We start from the raw sequence: 22,510 nt of genomic DNA, 5'->3' as shown, positions 1-22,510 counted from the left end.
AGCCCGGCCTCTGTGGTGGGAGGCGGCCCCCCACCCCCCGCCCCCAGCTCTGGAAGGAGGGTTGGTAGAGAGAGAGCTTGTGCTTTCTGCGGTTGGTGAGCGCAGCCCGTCCATCCAGCTCCTCCTAGGCTGTGTGCCGCTCTCACTCCGGCATCCAGACGTGCCGCCCTTGGGGAGGAAAGAGGGGGCATAATCCACAGTCTCACATATTTGGTGCAGGCACTTTTCATTTTACAAAATATTTACTTAAAAAAAGCACTTCACCTTCCAATTTGTATGCATTGGTCTACATTTTTTTCATTTTTCAATTACAGTTTTCAGCCAATGTTATTTTATATGAGTTTCAGGCATACCGTGTACTGCTTTAGACAATCACACACTTTAGACAGTGTTCCCCTGATAGTTTCAGTATCCGCCTGGGTGTAGCAAATGTTGTGGATTATATTCCCTATCCTGTACCTTACATCCCTGTGTCTATTGGGTTACTACCAACTTGTCTTCCTAATCCCTTCACCTTTCCACCCCCAGTGCCCTAACACACCTTCCCTCTGGCACCCATCACTCTGTTCTCTGTATCGATGAGTCTGTTTCTGTGTGTGTGTTCATTTAATTTGTTTTTTACATTCCACATATAAGTTAAGTCATATGATAATTATCTTTATCTGACTGACTTATTTTACTAGGCATAATACCCTTTAAGTCGGGCGTGGCAAACTCCATTTTCACCAGGGGCCACATCAGCCTCGTGGCTGCCTTCAAAGGGCTGAATGTAATTTCAGGACTGTGTACATGTAACTGCTCCTGAACAGTTAGGTGAGAGCTCAGCACTACCGCCGGGTAGAAACAAGGTGCCAGGCTGGATAAAACAAGGTGGAGGGCTGGATTCAGCCCGAGGGCCTTGTGTTTGCCAACTGTGCTCTAGGTCTATCCATGCTGTTCCAAATGAAAGATTTCATTCTTTTTATGACCAAGTCATAATCCATTTGATCTATAATTTTTTGAATCACAAGAAATAAAAATATTTTAACATGTGCTTATGTATATAATCATTATATAGATATATAAACATATAAAATATGTATTTACAAATTATAAAATTGTACATAATATAACATATGATACACTGTTATCAGTGTATTGTTATAAAACATGCTCAAAAATAGAAATTAACAAAGGTGAGACAAAAGTGAAATAAACATTATTTTAAAATAAATTTTTTCTTATAAATTAATGAGATAGAAACCTTTTTTGTACTATGATGAGAAAGTGTGATTTTCAGCAGCTTTATTGAGAAATCACACACTGTACGGTTGACTCATTTCAGCATTCAATTCAATGGTGTGCAGTATAGTCACTCAGTTGCGAAACCATCAACACGGCCAATTTTGGAATATTTTCATCCCCCACCAAAGGAAACTCCGCGCATCAGCAATAATTCCCTACTGCCCCAGCCTTGGCTCTAGGGAACCACTAATGTATCTTCCATCGCCATAAATTAGCCTGTTCTGGACATTCTATGTAAATGGAATTGTGTAATATGTGCTCTTTTGTGACTGTCATCTTTCACTTAGCATAATGTATTCCAGGGTTCATCCATGCTGCAGCATGCTTCACTGCTTTATTACTTTTTTCTTTCCAATGTGCAAGACAGTATTATTAACTATAGTCACCAAGCTGTACATTACACCCCCAGGACTTATTTATTCTGTAACTGGAAATCTGTACCCTTTGAGCACCTTTATCCATTTTGCAGCCCCACCCCCCACCCCCACCCCATCCCCAACCACCAGCCAGTTCTCTGTGGGCCCTGGGGTTTGCTGGGATCATGGCAGAGTAACTGTGAGTAGTGTCTGCAGTTCCTGTGTCTGCTGCTGGGTGGGGCTGGAGATGGCCTCCATGCCAACCCCAGTGCCCTGGCAGCTTTCACATGCAGATCGTGCTCAGTGTACCCCACAGGCACTTCCTCACCATCCTCCTCCCCAGGGGTCACACGCTGTGCCAGGGCCTCAAATTCTTCCTGCACGGCTTGTGCTCGGTGGACCGGCACCTGGGCTCAGACAAGGATGCAACAGGTGCCACTTTAATCAACAGGGACCCCACCTATTGCAGCGGGGGGGGGTGGGGGCAGTGCTGTTCTCGCTGTCTCAGAAACCTGGCCAACAAAGATCTTACAGAGGAAGGAGTGCTGGAGGGGGCAGAATTTTACTACGTCACCTCACTAAGAAAATTAGGACAAAATCCAAGAACGAGACAGCAAATGGCATCCATCAGGGCTGGAAGTTTGATCAGCTGGTCAGCGCTGACCCCTCCCACAACTAGGGGTTGAAGGCCAGGCTGAGTTCCGCGTGATCTCCAAGGAGCTGCACGACTTCCCGGAGCACACAACCAGTAAGCCCAACGAGAACGCCAACAGTGTGCAAGGACGCAGTTTCAGGATGTGAGGACAGTGCTGGCAGCTGAAAGAAACAGTTCACCTTTTCCCAACATGCCACGCACTGCTGTGCTCAGGAAGCTTGGCCTGGAGAAGACACCTGTTTTGTCCATTTCTCTACAAAGCTGGGTGTGCATCCTTCTTTTTCCCCTCCGAGATGGGTGGTGGCCAGACAGGGGAGCCACTGTGGGAGGCCTGCGTCCCCATGCAGAGGAGGCTGCTGGCCAGTGGGCGTCCCCATGGGGCCTCTGCTCGGGTGTTTCATGTGCTGCTTGCCCAAGACACCTGCTCCAGACCTTCCCCTTTAAACACTGGAAATCTTCCAAGGGCAGCAGTATTCCCGGTCCTACAAAGCCAGCCTTTCCTGGCCTCACTGGTGGGAAGGGGCCGCAGCACCATGGCCCTGGGGGCCAGGTGTCTGCTGGGTGCCGCTGTCACCCACTGATGCACTAGGCCCTGGCAGGTGGGTCGGGAAATCCGGTACTCCCGGCGTGAATCTCCGTGGCTTCCCGCTGTCTCGGCGCCCTCCACACACTCACTACTTCCAGGGCCTCTGCTCCGAGTCCAGCCTCCTTCAGAGCCAGGCTCCCTGGCCTGACCCAGGCCTGGAATGGGCTTCTCAGTTTGTTTTCATTCTCAGGTGACAGGGCTTTGCAGCCCTTCTCTTCCAGTGTGGACGGGCTACCCCATACAAACAGTGTTTGTATTTCTCTGAAATTGCCTAAAATGGATTCATCTGTGAAGTCATTGAAATGGTGGTGGAAGCCAGCGCGTAGGGTCTGGGGAGGAGGTCGCCTCGGGGGGGGGGGGGGGGGTGTTTGGCCCACCTGGCTTCTGGAGCCCAAACATCGGGTCACGTTGAAAACAGGATGTTCCCAGGACATCACAAATGTCTCCTTTTTTTATGGCCACTGTCTCCAGCATTGTGTAGCTCTGCAGTTCTTGGTAATATTTTTGGAAGGCTTGGGACTTCATACTCACCCTGCGCACCTAACACGAAAATGAGGCAGTTAGGATTCTTTTAAAACCTTTGGTCTGTGTGCTGTGAGGACAGACCTGCCTTAGCAGGTTTGGGACCCTGTCAGGGTCTGGGGGACCTGCCTGGGACCTGCAGCTCCTTGCTTCTTGACCTCCAGCCTTCGGGGCGCTGTGCACACTGACCTCATGGGCTGCCCACAGGTAGATCAGAGGCTCAGACACATCTAGTTGCATTTGCTCCTGGAAGCTTCTGCCTGTGCCTTTTTTCCTTTGCTAGTAACACGATTAAGCAAGTTCTCCAGCATCTAAGGCTTACCATTCTCATTTTTGTCAGGTCTGTTGTATGTGAAATGTTTGGCGCCAGCAGTTTACAGCAACTTTTCCACAGCACACATTTAGCCACCAGCTGGGCTGGGGGTAGAGGTGGCACCCATTGTTGGCAGCGTGGGGCGCTGTCCATTGTTGGCAGCAGGGGGCGCTGTGTGGGGGACTGCTGGCTGCTCAATGTTGATTTACAACTTTGACATAATAGACAGGTTTGTGGTTTTTTTTAAATGTAAAGATACTGAGACTCAGTTCACTAAAATTAATTCTATAGGATATTTAGACTTTTTAGGTATCTGTGTTTTATCAGCTCATACTTCAGTGCCTAAGCTTCCCTTAAAAATAGCAAATAAGATTGTGCATTTATGAATGATCAAAACAGAACAAAAATTACTTTTTACAAATTGGGTAGTGTTTCATTATATAGATAAATCATACTTTGTCCATCAGTTGATGGACCTTTGTGTTGCTTCTACTTTGGACTCTTATGAACAGTGTGGCTACGCCATGTGCAAGATTTTGTGGGACATAAGTTTTTGCTTCTTGGTTGTGTACTTGTTGACATTGCTGTGTCCTATGGCAGCTATGTTGAGCTTTTTGAGGAACTGCAAAACTTGTTTTCTACAGTGGCTGCACCTTTTTACCGTCTCACCTGCAAAGTCTGAAAGTTCCAGTTTCTCCACATTCTCACCAGCACTTGCTATTCTTTATCACTCTTTTTGATTATAAACTCTTCTTCTAGTTGGTGTGAAGTTATATCTCACTGTGGTTTTTTAAAATTATTTTTATCGATGAGAGAGAGAGAGAAAGTGAGGCATATCGGTTTGTTGTTCCACTTATTCATGAATTTGTTGGTTGCCTCTTGTGTGTTCCCGACCTGAGACGGAACCACCACCGTGTCTATGCGGATGGGACACTAACTACCAGAGCCAGCACACCAGGGCTATCTTGCTGCAGTCTTGATCTGCAAGTTCCTAATGATTAATGATGTTGAGAATCTTTTTGTGTGCTTATAGGCTATTTGTATATCTGTTTTAGAGAAATGTTTATTCAGAAACTTCATTTTTAAATTGGGTGTTCTTTCAATTATTGAGATAAAAGAATTCTTTGCGTCTTTTGGGTACTGATTAGTCTCTTACCAGATACATGGTTTGCAAATAGTTTCTATAATTTATGGGTTATTTTTAAATGTACTCGATGGTGTTCGTTGAGGCACAAAAATTTTTAACTGTGATTATATTTAAGGGATCTGAGTTTTTTTCTTTAATTTCTCTTTCAATCTTGTATCTAAAATGTTTGCTCCTATGTATCTTCTAATAATTTTATAGTTCAGCTCTTACATTTGGTGCTGTGATCCATTTGCTGGTGATGTTTGTGTGTGGTGTGGGGAGGGGGTACGACTTCATTCCACTGCCTGTGGCTCTGCAGCTGTCCCCGTGCCATTTGTTAAGAGACTTGGCAGCCTTGGTGAGGATCAATTGACCATAAGCGTAAGGGTTCATTTCTGGGCTCTCCAGCCAATCCCGTTTATATATGTGTCTGCCTTTCTTAAATTTGTAAATATTAATTTTTCACGCTTGTTGACATTGCTTTATTGTGTTGGTCAATTTTTTTTGTTACATGTGTGCTTGAAAGAATATGTGTTCATTGGTTGCAAATTTCAACATATCTCTAAGCTAGTAAATTGTGTTATTTAAATTGTCTGTAATCTCTATCGTTTTGTTATAAATTTGTTATAACCCCTTTCCATGATGTGGTTTTTTTCAGCTTTTCTTTAGAGTTCTGCCAATTTATGCTTTTTACATTGTGAGCCTGTGTTATTAGGTTTAGGAAAACATTTTTTTTGGTTAATTGAAGTTTTGTGTCATTTATTTTATATGTGTCCATATATAGCCTCTAATATTTTTCACCTGAAGCTGATTTTGTCTGTTTTTACCACGGCTATGCAAGGCTTTTACTTCTCCTTTTTTTGTGGGGGGTGGAGATTAGTATTTTCCTTACATGTCTTCATAGAACCTTTTAATTTATTCTGCTCTGTCAAAAAATATAGACTCTCTATTTTTTAAATTCAATTTTATTGTCTTCAGTTTTTAACTAGTAATTGAGTACATTCACATCAGCTGTGTTGAGTGATATATGGAGATTTGTTTTTAGCATTTTATTTGTGAATTACATTCAGCTTTTTCCAAAAATGCTGTATTTTTCTCTATTTTTAGATTACTTTTTGATTCACTTTTCTTTCAAAATCTTTTGTCTAGGGGAAAGTTATGCACATTACTTCTATTTATTTAAAAGTCACTTTAAATGATTGACATGCAAGTTTAGCTTTAAAAGGCCTAAAATTAACCAATACTGCTACGCTCACCCTGAATAATACAAAGATGTTAGAACATGTAAATTCCCACTAGCCCTTGGCATCTTACAAGATAACCTTGGGCATATTTATGACTCTCATTTTGTATGAAAGCAAGACTTCTGAAATTCAAAACACTGCAAACCAGAAAGAAAATTCAATTTGCTCATAACTCCAAACAAGGAGGAATGTATACTTTAAAGAAATGGCTTTAGAAATAGAATTTTATTGTTTCTAATTATTTTTCATGATCTTTCTTTTACTTTGAGCTCATATCCTTTATTAAACTACTTCAAATAGTTCTGATTATTTCAAAGGCTAAACACCACAATTGATGATTTTCGTATTTGATCTCGCTGCAGTTGCATGATGATATTGATCGCAGTGCACCACGAGTAACCACCCACAGGTCTGGAAGCACATGTGACCCTCCAGAACAAAGTGAGACCCCAGAGGCCATAAAATAGGTTCCTAAGCAGTGGCAGGAAGAAAGCAAAATAAAACCCAACAGAAACAAAACCAAAAAATGACTGCTATTACAAAAAAAGAAAAAGAAAAAAAGAACCTTGAAGTCTCTCCAGCTCAGGGGCTTGATGAACTCATAATAACCATTAGTAAGTCACCCTCAGATAAATATCTTACTGTATGCAAGGGCATTGTGCTCATCATATAAAGAACTTCAAAAGACAACAAATAATTAGTAATTATTCCTAATTACTTTCCAAATAGATGGCAATGCCGATCTCCCATAATTTAGGAGGAGTTGGGTTCCAGTGACATTGGTGTCTTACTAGGCATCCTTGAAGAATTTATAAAATAAGTATATAGTAACCCTTCTGTGAAAGGAATTTGCATTTTTTATCCGTGGGAGGAGATGGATGCTGTTCAGGAATAATAGCCTTAGACCGCTTCATGTAACAAAAGGTTGTCTTATATTGAATACATCTCAGTAGACTGAGGGATTTACCTGAGTAACTGTGTGGCAAAGTAGCAAATCAAAATAAAGTCCCCAACTAAATCACTTGGAAAATGAAAGACTAATATATGCATAAGCAACAGATTCAGTATTGCATACTTAAAAGATATTTTCATCAAAAATACTTTTTTTGGAGGGTGAGGCTGTTATTTATTCATTTTGTGGGAAAACACACTTTCCAATGGCATTCAACAGATGAAAAGTTAATTTGGGTATCCATCTAATTTTTAATAAGAAGGTCTGACCTGCTTGGCATTTTGTTTTTCTGACAATGCAGAGAGAATCATGTGCTTTTGTACTTAATTAGATGTATGGAAAATAACCATGGACAAAATTTTCTCCCATTAAAATTGCTAGTAGAAAAAAAGGTTTAGTGAAATATTCAATCAATTCCAGCTACAACTGAAGAAATATTGTCTCAATTTTAAACCTCAAGAAGAATGTTTTTGTTGGTGAGGAGTAATATCCATCACAAATAAAAGTGGCCTGCCATTTTGTGATACTTCGGTAACTAATATGCACAATAATAACATGTGCCTTACTGGAGTGTCAAGATTTGCCCTATTCATGAAAAGCCATACTTAATTCATGAAAGCATATAATTGCAGTCAATTCTTTGAGACTGACTACATCCTTTTCTCTTCTGTAGTCCTTTTTCTGGCAGAAGGTTCAAAACTATCTGGTCCATGTCTGCTCTTAGGGCCAAAGATTATGATTCTTTCCTAATGAAGTGTTGGAAACATTCAACTGTTTATTAAATAACATTTACCATTTCTCTTAATTAAGGTTTCACTATAGGTGATATGGAGAACATTTGGAAACTGCATAAAAGTGCAAAGGAAAAATAATGCTTAAATCACTAATTTCTATCATTATCTTTTGGCTTCAACACTAGGTAATTTCAGAGTATTGTCATCCTGTGATCATTGTTTGATCTGGTATCTATTTTCTTATATTTTTCATTAGCCATTCCTTGGTTCTTTTACATTATGATTGCTTATAATATGATTTCTTGGTTTATTTTATCTTCACAGTGAGATCTTAAGGATGACTATGCATCTTTTTCCTATTCATTATTTTATTCAACATATGTTTATTAACACCTACTATGTGTGAAACACTATGTGGGGATATATGAGTCTGGGCAAAGCTCATTCCCTTATGAAAATTACTAGGGATAAAGTGCTTGAATTTTGGGTGTCAACACACCAGCTCAGGAGTCATGATTAATTCATTTTTCTGTCTATGATCTATTTCCTTGCCCATGCACAATAGATGCTGGCTGGACACTTACATGGTGTGAATACATAATGACTGTGGAATGATTAGTTATTTATCTCTTATCTACACTGTCTGTTCCTAATAGTCGAGGTTGGATAAATAGGATTTTGCTTACCTTATGGTCAAGTTCTATATTGAAATGTAACATCATTTGTATCATGCTTGTCAGTTAGCAACTGTTGTTCCATTATCTCAGTCTTCCAGTGAAGCCAAAGTAAAACAATACATATGCACTGTTTAAAAAGAAGGAAGATGTGGGTGTTATTTAGATGGTGTTCTTATGGTGTTGAGCTGTTCATTGAGAGATGAAAATATTAAGTAACCCAGATATCTAAAACATGGTTTTGTTTTCTAAAAAATGACCTTTAATTTCCAAATATTTGTTGAATATTCTTAACACACAATTAATTATATAGCTCCAAGAAAGCAAAGAAAAAGATATAAAATGCAGCAAAAGAATAAGTTCACAAATATTAGACACAGTCCCTGGTTAAAAAAATCTTTCAATATCACACGTGGAAAGATAATTACACACACACATGTAAAATGTATCTGGAGCTTCTCTCCTCTCATCACCTGGCTAAGTCAGTTTTTCCCATCACATCTCAAATTAAACATCACTTTCTTCAATAGAAGTTCCATCAACCTCCCCACCAAGTCCTTTTTTTAAATCAGGTTCTTCTTTATAGTTTTTTATGGCATTCTGCATTTTTCTATACAGCACTCATTATATTTATAACTACATTAAACTTGGAAATATTTAGTGTCTGTCTTCTCACTAAAGCCAATAGACAAAAAAGGCCCCACACACCCACAGAGCATCTGGCACAGAGTACGAGCTGTGAGTGGTTATTGCAGGTAGTAAGTCTGATAGAGAAAAGACGATGACAGGGAAAAGGAGAGAGAAAAAACAGTGTGATGGGAATTTAATGAAAGGTGAAAACAGATTGAAGGTGGGACCTCATAAAAGGTTCTATGTAAACTTCAAAGTGGACCTTTGAGGATGTGTATGAGTGCCGAATGGGAAGCTTCAGAGACACACTCAGAGCAGGTGGTGCCAAAAAGATAGACGGGTGGGAGCATGAATGGTCAGGGCCAGGGTAACCATCAGGCATGGTAAGCACTGTGCCCAGAGCCTGTAATACTTTCAAGAGCCCACAAAATATTTTAAATTTTAATTTTTGATCTGAAGAAAAGGAATATGATAACAATACATGATAATGGATCCAATGCATGCCAATGTAAGCATAAAATGTAATTTTTACTTAATTTTTTTGTAATAGAGGGCAGAGGTGCCCTGGGCCCATTAAAGTCTTCATGCAGCCCTGGGATGAAATTAGTTACGCAGCGGATCATATTTTGGCTGGAATGTAGAAAAGGAACAGATCTAAGGCTGCAGAGGCAGCTTGGTCCCAGGTCAACGAGAGACCAAATGTCAGGCTGGGGAGGTTCTTCGAGCTTTGGTTTACCTTCAGGAAATTGTGGATCAACTTTTGTCACAGAAGGGCTCCAGGAAGACAATTCTTGCAGGAAAGAATACGATGGGTGGTATTTAGGAGTAGGGTGATTAATTAGGGACTTTTTGCATTTGTTTTAATGAGGGTTAAAAAGAAATTACAATAGGAAGAGACAGAGGAATGGGCATTATAATCATTCTTGTATATATTTACCCAAGAGTTTTAGATCATACACATAGAAGCTGCAGTTGCCTGGGAGAAAACTCACAAAATCACAATTATATATTTGCATTCCCTCTGATTGTAAGGTCTATGTAAGAAGCTACTATGTCAATCTTACTGATATAAAGGCTGTCTGGAAAAAGTCCAACCATTGTTAATATAATGAGAACAGTTTGCATGACATTGATATAATCTGTCAGTCACGGAGAGTGGACTGGAATGTGCATGTATGAACAATGACGACTTCACTGTAATAATCAGTGAGGATAGTAGACACCACTGAGTGAGCATGTGTCCTGTATGGCTTCACACCCAAAATGTCTGAGTGAAAAGAGCAATGAATCTGCATCAAATTTTACATTAAGCTTGAACATCCCCCTGCAGAAACTATTTAGATGATTCAGAAGGCCACAGCAAGGGAAATTGTGATTGGCAGCCTCATCATAACACTGTGCCTGCTCATGTATCTCATCTTGTGCAGAGATTTTTGGCAGAATGTCAAATCATCCAGGTCATTCAACACCCCTATAACCCAAGATTTGGCACCCTGCGACTTCTAGCTTTTCCCCAGAACTAAAGTCACCTTTGAAAGGAAAGAGATTTAAGACCATCGATGAGATTCAGAAAAATATGACGGGCATCTGATGATGATTGGGAGAACTGTATGTGGTTCTAAGGTGCCTACTTTGAAGAGGACTGAGGTGTCATTGTTCTATGTACAATGTGTATCTTGTATCCTCTTCAATAAATATCTCTATTTTTCATATTATGTGTCTGGATATTTTCTGGAAAGACCTCATATATCTTCAGGGCATTAACCATAGAGGTAATCGAGACAAACAGAGTTAGACTCTTGTAAAAATGTCGAATCTATTTTAACTAGAACTAGATCTTTTTATTTTTATTCATTTATTTTATATTTTTTTAGAGAGAAAGGAAAGGAGGGAGAAAGAGAGGAAGAGAAAGATCGATAGATTGCCCCTCACACATAGCCCAGCCAGGGAGTGGGTCCACAACCCAGGCATGTGCCCTGATAGAGAACCAAACTGGCAACCTTTTGCTTTGCAGGACGACACTGAACCAACTGGGCCACACTGGTCAGGGCTACAACTAGATCTTGACCAAGCCATCCAAATGGTTGAAGCAAATGCCCAAAGTCTAGGCATGTGACAGATGCCTTCCAAATGATTGATGGTTCAGTTATTCTACACATGAAAACAGAAGTAACAACATATATTAACTGTAACCTGTTTTAAAGTTACTTTTAAATGATTCTTAATATTGTTCTAAATTGGAAAATCTCTGCCCATGATTTACAACTAAATATATATTTATAATCATAATTCATGTTTATATGTAGCACTAAGTCATATATGGAGAACTGTACAATGATATGAAACCAGATAACACATGTTGAGTACAGTTGTGTTATATGTAGATATGTCAGCATCCCCACTTGGTAACTGGTACACCTAGGGTATCCTGAGCCTGCTGCTAGGAAAGCAGGATGAGCATAGCACACCGTGGCTGCCGTGGGAGGTAGGGGAACACCTCGCCTGACAGAGAGTGTAAAGCAAGGCCTCACTAAGGACAGGTGATGTTTGCATCAAGTCTTGAAAAAGTAAATGCCAGCCAGGTACATCAAAACAGAAAGGCATGTAAAATTTTTAAATTATAGGAATTAGACTTGCATTTAAAAGACTTTGTTAACCTGTTGGAGTATCAGTTCCCTTATCTAAGGCATGTAATAATCATCTTTTGTTATCACTGTTCAACAATTTTCCATGTGAAAAACGAAAGACACATGAAAAGCAGCACAAAAGTGAATTCCCTGGTGTTGAAAAGAAAGGAAATATTCACCGTGTAGTATTTATAGTTAAATTCGTTGCTTATATGTGCTTCAGTGATTGCCTTTTTCTGGCGACAGAGGAATAGACTAAGTGAATCTTCCAGAGGCTCCCAAACTCTGGTTCTTTGACTTGGTAACTTGAGAAGCATGAAAAACGATAGCATTGTTAAATCACTGAGATTAAATTTAATACTCTAGAAAAGAAAACTAATGATTTTTGTAGCATTGAGATTATACCATACAACCTACAAAAAATTCCATTGCCGTGGATCATTATGAGAAGACTGAAAGACTTCAAAACAGAGCTTCTTTGGTAGTTTTTAGGATCTCATAGATTTCATTAGCAATATCACTGAAATAAAATGAAGGTAGAATTTTCAGAATCCAGCTCCTTGGCAGTTGGAAAAGGGTTGACTTATTCTCCAACTTTGCGTTACTGCAACTCTGGGGCTGTATTTAAAACGTTGGTATCAAGGTAGGAAATGAGTCGAAGTCGATGTTCCTCTTGGGGTTAAAGGTCTGTTTCTTTCAATCAGTTCAAACTGACAGGCCTCCTGCCATCACTCCTCCTTAGCCAGGCAGACAGGCCCTGGCTGTCAGCGTGAAAACATCTGTTGAATGGATTTATTGACTGGATCTTGTTTTTTCCTCTCCCTTTCTCTATTTTTTTCTTTTTCCTTCACACCGTTTATTATGTCGCTGACCTGATGAACTTAATTTGTTGACATGTCACTCTCAGTGTCTCCCTCAATGCTTGTCTCACATTTCTTTCTACTGTGCTTTTTTTTCTTGGCAACAGCCCTTCCTGGACCCCCAGCACACGCATGCGCTCTCGGTGCGCCAAGCTCAGCTGGCTGCGGTTGGCGTGGACAGATTAGAGAAACACCGTCTGGTCTCCAGGACTCATTCCTCCCCTGCTGCCTCCGTTTTACCTCACCCAGCAATGGACTGCCCCCTTCAGCCTGGCTCCGCAACTGGTAGGAATCCCTAAAGGCTCTCCCTAATAGGCACGCTAAATGTACCGTTCTTGTAGGATTAACCGATTTAAATGCTCCGAATAACTCCAATAGCAGAACGCTCTATTCTAACCCGATGCAACCTAAATTTTATGAGGTTATATTGGCCACAAGACAAATAGCACATCTGATAAATCTTGGGCTTAGTATTAATAGCCTCATAAATTGTTATCATTCAGGGGCCTGGAAAACACATCAACAGGTGCATGGTCCCTTTTGGAAACAAAAATCCCTACAACATATTTTTAGCAGTGTTCCTCAATCTCTTCCCGCCAGTAGTCCCGGCCACTAGGAAATTTATGATGCTCAGCTACATTTGAATCTAAAGAGCATCCCTCCCCCAGTTTGTGTTTCTTGTTTTTTTCTTAATTGTTTTAACTATCCATACAGATGACTCACAACACACAGTGCCAAGCAAACTGAACTCAATTCTATGTAGGTAGTTCTGTTTCTGTTTATTATCGCACCTGTGGGTGGGCTGTTTAGCCAACCTATTCCTTTGCCTACAGCTGTGTTTGATATTTCAGAATCTAGCTACACAGGAAAACAAACCAGATAACTCTGATGTCAGAGGAAGGTCAAGGTTTTTGTGTGTGGAGCACACACACAAAAAGGGGAGCCTTCCCTCGGCAGAGGAACTGTGCTGTATTCCTTTCTATTTGTTGGACCCCATTTTCTTTCCAGGCTTGCAAACTGTGGCTGACCAAACGAAAGATGTTGCAGCCCTGAGGGACGCAGGAGTAGATGCAGCCAGAGAATTCATATGTACCTTCCCCTAGAGGCTCTGAGAGGTTATCTGATTTATTTTTAATCCTTTTTCGGGATTCAAACTTTCTTTTTATGGCTTCTGCGACCTCATGCAACCCTTTGTGCTTGGAAAAGTTCAAATGCTTTTTTCTGAAATCACATTCCCAAGTCTTGATATCATATTTTATGTGAAAATCAATGAATGAAGTGGGCGAGTTATTTAACTCTGACAGACATCTTTATAAGTACGTATAGGAGCTACTTTTTATAATGTGTTAGACCACAAGCCAGCATTCCATAGTAGGGGCACAGGGTGGGTATATTTGGATAGATTTCTTTTACCACATTAGCCACTGCCCCTGATCCCTTTATTTCTTGGAGCAGAGCAGACCTGCCCCAGCATCCCAAACGGCCCAGGACTGCAGCGCAGTGGGAGTGGAAGCTGCTTGTATCAGTCACGCCTGGTTCTATCCCTGGTCTTCAGAAAGTTTTTGTTCTAAGCCAAATACGTGATGTAGGGGAATGCTTTCTGTAGGAACACTTTTGAGCATGGCCTTGAAGAATTACATACCGGTACTTCTCATTTCTTTTCCTGAAAGTGGTTTTTATTTAGCCTTAAGCTTTTAGAGAACACAAAGTCATAACCATCCTATCCTAATGCCACTTCTATTCACTCAAAATCATTTCCTCATTTTAAAAGTGAGCTGAACTGTAAATTTTTGTAGTGTCATCTCCATGTACTCATTGTATACTGATGTCTACTGTTATAATTCTGATGGTAGGGTTTCTTTTCTTGGTTAAGAGTAGTGGCTTCTGATGCTTTGGTCTCCTTGTTTTTTACACATTCCTTGAATATGAATGAAGAAAGATCTCTGAATATTAGAACAATCCTAGAAGTTTGGGAAAACAGTATTGCCAAATGGACAGGCTGTAGACCTTAGTATGGGTGTCAAACTCATTTTCACTGGGGACCACATCAGCCTCGTGGTTGCCTTCAAAGGGCTGAATATCATTTTCAGACTGTATAAATGTAACTACTCCTTAACTAGGGGCAAGGAGGTCAGCACTGCCACCGGGTAGAAACAAGGTGCCGGGCCGGATAAAACAAGGTGCCGGGCCAGATTTGGCCTGTGTGGGCCTTGTGTTTGCCACCTGTGCCTTAGAGGGTTCCAGGTGAAAGGGTGTACTAGTAATATAACCATGACCTAAACATAACCTAATCATTCAGTGTAATGACTGGTCATTTCAGATCATTAGTTTCTTTTTCTTAATGTCAGCATCATAGTATTTATCAGGGTTTATACTCCAAATAGAAGCAGAGAAATAACTTGACGAGGCATATTTTGTGCTTAATAAGAAATTTTATACATCTATACTTTAAAAACACAGGATTATGTGCTTAGTAGGCATGCAATAAATTCTACTTGAATCAATGAATAATTTGTATAGCACATGTATAACATATATAGATACAGTGATAAACACTTATGAATTTACTAGTTCAAATCCAAAAACTCTGAAAGTAAAAGTTACTTTTTATCCATATATATATATATATATATATATGGATATATAAATTATATACTTTGTATGTTTGTTTATTTATTCATTCATTTATTTACTTATATCCTCACCTGAGGGAAGTTTTATTTGCTTTTTGAGAAAGAGAGAGGAAGGGAGAGACAGAAACACCGATGTGAGAGGAACATCAATTGGCTGCCTCCGTATGCACCCAGCCTGGGTATCTGCTTGGGGTCTGGGTATAATACACATCTGCACCAGAAGGCATCTAGCCATGTACTATAAAAAATAAAGACATTTATTGAAGAGGATACAAGATACAAGAAACATTGTGCATAAGACAATAACATCTCAGTCTCCTTCAAAGCAGACACCTCCGGACCTCACACATTTCTCCCAGTCACCATTAGCTGCCCATCTTATTTTTCTGAATCTCATCGATGGTCTGAAATCTCTTTCCTTTCAAGGTGATTTTAGTTTTGGGAAAAGCCAGAAGTCTCATGGTGCCAAATCTGGGCTGTAGCAGGTATGAGTCACCTGAGTGATTTGACATTCCACCAAAAATCTCTGCACAGGACATGATGCATGAGCAGGCATGTTGTTGTGATGGAACTACCAATCACAGTTGCCCATAGGTGCAGCCTTCTGAATCATCTAAATAGAAGATTCTGTGGAGGAATGTTAAAGTTTAACACAAAATTTGATGCAGATTTGCTGCTCTTTTGAGACATTTTGAGTGGGACAGCCACACAGGACACATGCTCACTCAATGGTGTCTACCATCCCCACTGACTAGTACAGTGAAGTCATCATTGTTCACACATGCGCATTCCAGCCCATTCTCCTTGGCTGCCAGGTTACATGGATGTCGTGCAGACCTTTCTTGTTATAGTAATAGTGGCTGGACTTTTTCTGGACAGAATATATAAAAACTATATGTTTATATATTATTTGTCTATATTATATTATATTATATGTTTATATAGTATATATTATATGCTTATATATAAACTTTTATGTTATATATGTTTATATATAAACTTTTATTTAGTACTTTCCCAAATATATATAAGGTATATAAAATATATATTTACATATCTTATGCATATATAAAAAAACTTTTATTTTGTACTTTTCCACATCCAAAGAAAATGAAATGCACAGTTTTCACTCTACCCCTTCACATGTTAATCTGGCTTTAATCCAAACTTATAATTTCCCCTGTAGCCTGCAGACTCACAGTCCACATGATCTCAAAATTTATTTCAGTGTTTCTAATGATCCTGATTTTAGAGGTGAACTCCGAAGGCTTTCATTTGTAGTACTTTTGAAAACAAATGTTTTTCAGCATTAAGCTCCTCTCTTCTGACTCTTCAATATCTATTTGTTTTAGATACACTTAAAAAATCAAAAGTGATATTCAGTTATGTTCATGGGGAATATTTAAGATTTTTATCAGAAGAAATTGATACAATCTCACACACTCAATAGTTGTTATACTAAAAAGTAAGGAAGGGGAGGTGTTGTAAAGGTATTTGCTTAAATCTACACTGTAAGAGCTATACTTTTTGATACAACTAAAAAGTTATTTAATACTAAGCTCATATACTTTTCTTTTCAAGCATATTGTATTGATTATTATATTGCAATTGTCCCATTTTATTCTCCCCCTCTGCCCTGCATCTCCCTAGCATTTGCCCTTTAGTTCATGTCCATGGGTTGTACATATGAGTTCTTTGGCTTCTCCATTTCCTATACTGTTGTTAACCTTCCCCTGTTTATTTTGCTCCTATCAATTATGCTTCTTATTTCCTGTACCTTTTTCCCTAATCTCCCTTCTCCTTTCCCCCTGATAACTCTCCATGTGATCTCCATTTCTGTGATTCTGTTCCTGTTCTAGTTGTTTGCTTAGTTTGTTTTTGTTTTTTGGGTTCAGTTGTTGATAGTTGTGAGTTTTGTCATTCTACCATCCATAGTTTTGATCTTCTTTTTCATAGATAAGTCCCTTTAACATTTCATTTAATAAGGGTTGGGTGATGATGAACTCCTTTAACTTTACCTTACTAGGAAACACTTTATCTTCCCTTCCATTCTAAATGATAGCTTTGCTGGGGAGAGTAATCTTGGATGTAGGTCCATGCCTTCTTGACTTGGAGTACTACTTTCCAGTCCCTGCGTGCCTTCAAGGTTTCTTTTGAGAAATCAGCTGATAGTCTTATGGGAACTCCTTTGTAGGTAACTGTTTCCTTTTCTCTTGCTGCTTTTAAGATTCTCTCCTTACCTTTAATCTTGGATAATTTAATTATGATGTGTCTTGGCATGTTCCTCCTTGGGTCCAATTTCTTTGGGACACTCTGGGCTTTCTGGACTTCCTGGAAGTCTATTTCCTTTGCCAGATTTGGGAAGTTTTCTTTCATTATTTTTTCAAATAAGTTTTCAGTTTCTCATTCTTTCTTTTCTCCTTCTGGCACCCGTATGATTTTGATGTTGGAATGTTTAAAATTGTCCCAGAGGTTCTTAAGCCTCTCCTCATTTTTCTGAATTCTTGTTTCTTCATTTTGCTCTGGTTGAATGTTTGTTTCTTCTGTCTCCTCCAAATCATTGATCTGAGTCCTGATTTCCTTCCTTTCACTGTTCATTTCCTGTATATATTTCTTTATTTCACTTTGCATAGCCTTCACTTCTCCCTGTATTTTGTATCTGTACTCAATCATTACTGTGAGCATACAGATTACCAGTGTTTTGAACTCTGTATCTAATAGGTTGGCTAGTTCCTCTTTGTTTAGTTCTATTTTTGGACTTTTGATCTGTTCATTCATTTTGGCCATACTTCTTTGTCTCAGTGCACCAGTTATTTTGTAAAGGGCTGAGCCTTAAGTATTCACCAGGGTGGGGCAACTCACTTTACTGCATTGTGGCGCTCTGTGTGGGGGAGTGGTCAGAGAGGGAACATGCCACTTGCTTAGCTCTTGCCCCACTTTTAGTCACTTCCCCTGCTACCCACAAGCAAATTGAGCTCTTCTGGTCCTTATTTCTGGGTGGGTGGACTTGTGTATGTTTTAGGACCCTGGGTGCCTCTCCAACAAACTCTCTTATGAGGCTGGCAGTTTCTCCCACCACTACAAACACCACAGATTTTTACAGCCAGAGGTTTTGATGCTTTAGTTTCCTGCCCTGGAAACCTAGGTTGTGTGGTCTGTCTTGCTCTCCAGTTATTCCTCTCAGTTTATCCATGCATCAATGTGGGACCACCTGGTCTGCCAGCTGCATCCTTGCTGTACATCCTCTCTGCCCCAGCTACCTGTCTCCACCCTTCCTACTGGTCTGAATGAATATTTCTTTTTTAACTCCTTGGTTGTTGCACTTCCATACAGTTCAATTTTCTGGCAATTCGGGTTGCTTTTGTTTTGAAATGTGTCATTGTCCTTCTTTTGTTTGTGCAAGGAAGCAAAGCATATCTACATATGCCTCCATCTTGGTCAGAAGTCCTAAACTCACATAGTTTTCAAGGAACACCATTCAAACCTGCACTCTCCATGTGGCTTCTCAGCAATCCATGCTTAGTAGCCACACCAGCCCCTTATTGTAAAGAACAAAGCAGTGTCCCAAGGGAAAAATATCTGAGTTCAGCCACTTGTTGAAAGACGAAGTCTTTGGCTCACTTCCTGTGAGGACTTGAACAGACCAGGAAACAGAGGCTGAGATGTAGCTACCACCTGGTGGCCCTGCAGAGATCCTGGATGAAGGGATTTCCAGGATGGACAAGAAGTGCACATGACCATTCAGCTGCTGCAGTGACAATGAAGACTGTGTGTTGTAGAGTCAGGTTGCCACATTTCCAAAGGGATTTTAGGTTGTATTGGAATTTGAGTAATAATGTTCAATTTAAGAGGTGTTTTTTCCTTCTATTTGAAACTAAAGTATGGTATTTTTATGTGTTCTGATAAGTAAGGGAAGGACAGTGTATTCTGTCCTAGTCATCTCTTATATCTAACTACTTCTAACAGAAATGAGGCTTGGCCATGGCTTCACAATAGGATGCTGACAGTAGATGATACAATTGTCTTGTTTATACCAAATAGGATTCACTGAAACAAGAATTTAATGGCAATACACTTGATTGACTTTATCTTCCCTATTACCCAGTACAACTTAAGGCCTTCTTTTACCCCAGCCCTAGGTTACTTTATATAATCTGTGAGTAAATTCTTATTTTTTGTAATATTATCTCTTTAGTCAGTGTCTAATGCAGAATAGAATCATGATGCTCAACTAAACCAATGTTTGTGAAAGCCCTTAAAACAATTTAGATATTCAAATGCTAATTTAATAAAACTAAAAGTGAAAAAAAGCACAATGTTTAAAACATGTATCAAATATTTTTAGGGGTTTTTTTGGTAGAAAATAAACTATTAGGGTTTATAAAATACAGGTAAAGACTTTAGGACTCTTGCGTATTGCCCCAAGTCCAATTTTTAACTCATCCCTTGATCAAGACAGAGATGGATCCATGGGTTTATGTTGCAAGAGGTAAACAGGAGGCAGAAAGGGTCAAAGAAAAGTAGAATTCCATATGAATCCCAAAGAGAAGAGCAAGATTGTTTCTCACCCTATAAGTCTTTGTTTCTGAAAAGAAAAAAAAAGAGAAGAAAAGAAAAAAAGAAAGAGGGAAAGAATGGAGATGAAGGATGAGGTTTAAGTCTCACCTTGCAGTCTACCTGTTAACACCTCATTGGTACATCATTAAGATGAATAAGTGGAGGTTTAGGGTTCCAGGCTTTATTTATTTCCCCTTAAATTCAAATGTCTTTCCAAGAGCTCCTGGACTTTATGTTATAATCTCCAGATACTTGGCAATAACTTCCAGCTACCATAACCTGTTTCATAATTTTTTTGGCAGTGGTTTATAGAGAAAATGTTAAAAGAGGAACAATTGCTATGGAGGTGAAGTTAAATATGTCAAGAGATGAAATAGTGAAAAAATTAAGCAAATTAATGATTAGAATCTTTGCTTTTGAAGAATATGTTTTTAAAATGAGGGAGATACTATATTTTTATTTCCATCTCTCATATATATATATATATATATATATATATATATATATATATATATATATATTACTTTGTGTATTATGAAACTGTGGTTGATAATATGGTAAACCATTTCTGTTATATAATAGCAACCCATAAATACTAGAGATATCTGAATTGTGAAGACATGTCCTACATATCTTTACATTTTGGAATATTACTTTTTAGGACTGCCTGCTTTTTGCCTTCCTTCATGTCTTCAGTTGGACTTTATTTTAAAATATTTATTTACTTCCTTTTTATATGAACTGCCATGTAGAAATATAAAGCTAAATAAAATGAATGCCTGTATTAGAGACACTTGCCAGTAGAAAGATAAGAGAAAAATGAAAGGTAGTATACTAAAGAAGTAAGGCTATGAGAGCTTCAGGAATCCAAGAGACCTACTAGTTAGGCTCATCGAGAGAGGCTTTGTAAGGGAGATGTCCAGCCTACTTCTCATATCTATTCATTTACAGCATGGGGAAAAAGTAGGTTTACAGTTGTTTCTATGGAAAATAATACAATAATTAATAGACAATAACACAAAAATAAACCCTGTGTTTTGCATACTCACAACTGTAAACCTCCTTCTGCCTGCCCTCTATTTACGTTTTTCATTTATTCATTAAAGATACTTTTGAGGATCGTCTATATTCCAAGCATGTTTGCAGATGCTAAGAGTTCAGAGGTAAATAATACAACTTCTAGTCTGTGTTTTCATAGATCTTACCAGAGGAAGACATATACAACTAACAAGATTATATAACAACTAAATAATTGTGATAAATGCTCTGAAGCCCTTGAAGATTCTATGAGTGCATGTGGTAGGAGACCTAATTTACTGATCTCAGGGAATGCTTTGTTGAGGAAGTGGCATTAAAACAGCCTTGAAGAATGAGTAGGAATTGGGCAAATGAGGGCCAGAAGGAAGAATTTTGGCATAGGTGGGACAGTATGTATAAAGATCACAAGGCTGGTTTGATTTTGGTCCTGTGAATAGACAGCAGGCTTTTGTGGGAGAAACAGAGATCAGGAGGGAGGTGTAAATGAGATGAAGCTGGAGGGGAGGGGAAGGGCCTATATATATATGCTGACCTTGAGAAAACTTGATCCCATCAGTGAAGTGTCAAAGGATTTCAGCAAAAGTAGCTGCTGTTAAGTGGCAAATGGAATAGAGTGAAAGTCAGGTAGCCAATGACAGGACTAGTTCAGAAGCCCAGATTAGAGATAATAGTACCTTGGATTGTGTATGGTTTTGGCATTGGAGAAAAGAAGTAATCCAAGACTGGATAGGAAGTGTCATAGGGTCAGTAAGATTTCCTGCAGGAGCAATGGTGGATCACCATGTCCTTTCCTGAAGTGAGGAATGCTGTGTACGGCGTAAGATCATGAATTCGAATCTAAGGCATCCAAGTGGAGAGTTTGAATGGATAATTGAATAGACAAGTGTGCAAGTGTACTGCTCAGAAGAGAGATAGCACTAAGGATGAAAATTTGAGAGTCGGGCATCTAGGAATAGATTTTGAAGCCATTTGAGTCTTAAGAATGGATATCATTTGGACCAGCAAAATGATATATTGGGTTGGCCAAAAAGTCCATTATGTTTTTTTCTGTAAAATAAAAGACACATTTTTTCATTTTCACCAATAACTTTCTTGATTTGGATATTTTGAGTGTGTCAGCTATCTCCCACCAGTGGCTTCTAGTGGGTAGAGGCCAGGGGTGCTGCTAAACACTCTTCCAGTGCATAAGGCAGGCTCATAGTAAAGAATTATTTGGTCAAAATGTCAATAGTACCAAAAAACTTTGCAAACAACTTTTGACACATTTGATCAGTCACAGCACTTTCTCCATGCACTGCACAAGTCTTTTTTTTTGTACTTCAATTGAGTTTTTACCTTTCTTGAAATAATGAAGCATAATATGCCAAAAATGTTGTGTATCTTCTTCTACCTTCAATGTTAAGCTGGCTGCACAAAAATTCACCAATTTTGATAATTTTTTTAATGCATACTGATAAGACAGCTGTCACAACACAATCTAACAAAACTGTTTCGAATGAAGTTAAAGACAACTAAGCACTGCCACAGCCATCATATGGAAAAAACGTAATGGACTTTTTAGCCAAGCCAATATATTTTGTAGACATAATTTTTACCACATGGTTTAAAACATTTATGTCAGTCTTCTGCATAATATTAGTATACTCAGGGACAAATATTTTCCATTTTTGAGTAACATTATTCTAATATGATACTCTAAATCAAAGGGAGAATAAAAAG

General features: G+C 39.1%; 1 protein-coding gene and 1 pseudogene across 1 annotated transcript in view; both read left to right on the top strand.

The window, feature by feature from the left end:
- The window catches only part of HDAC9 (histone deacetylase 9), an 820,804-nt gene that overhangs the window by 563,518 nt on the left and 234,776 nt on the right, over positions 1-22,510 (top strand). Inside the window, exon 14 of the mRNA XM_045827591.1 lies at positions 12,671-12,848. Within this exon, the coding sequence (XP_045683547.1) occupies positions 12,671-12,848 (178 nt within the window). The remainder of the gene's footprint in view (positions 1-12,670; positions 12,849-22,510) is intronic.
- LOC123811462 lies at positions 1,928-2,441 on the top strand (annotated as a pseudogene).

Source organism: Phyllostomus hastatus, unplaced genomic scaffold (assembly GCF_019186645.2).
Source record: "Phyllostomus hastatus isolate PE091 unplaced genomic scaffold, TTU_PhHast_1.1 phas_scaffold_78, whole genome shotgun sequence".
Classification (NCBI taxonomy): domain Eukaryota; kingdom Metazoa; phylum Chordata; class Mammalia; order Chiroptera; family Phyllostomidae; genus Phyllostomus; species Phyllostomus hastatus.
The sequence above is the reverse complement of the archived record's forward strand: the minus strand, read 5'-3'. Positions and strand labels throughout refer to the sequence as shown.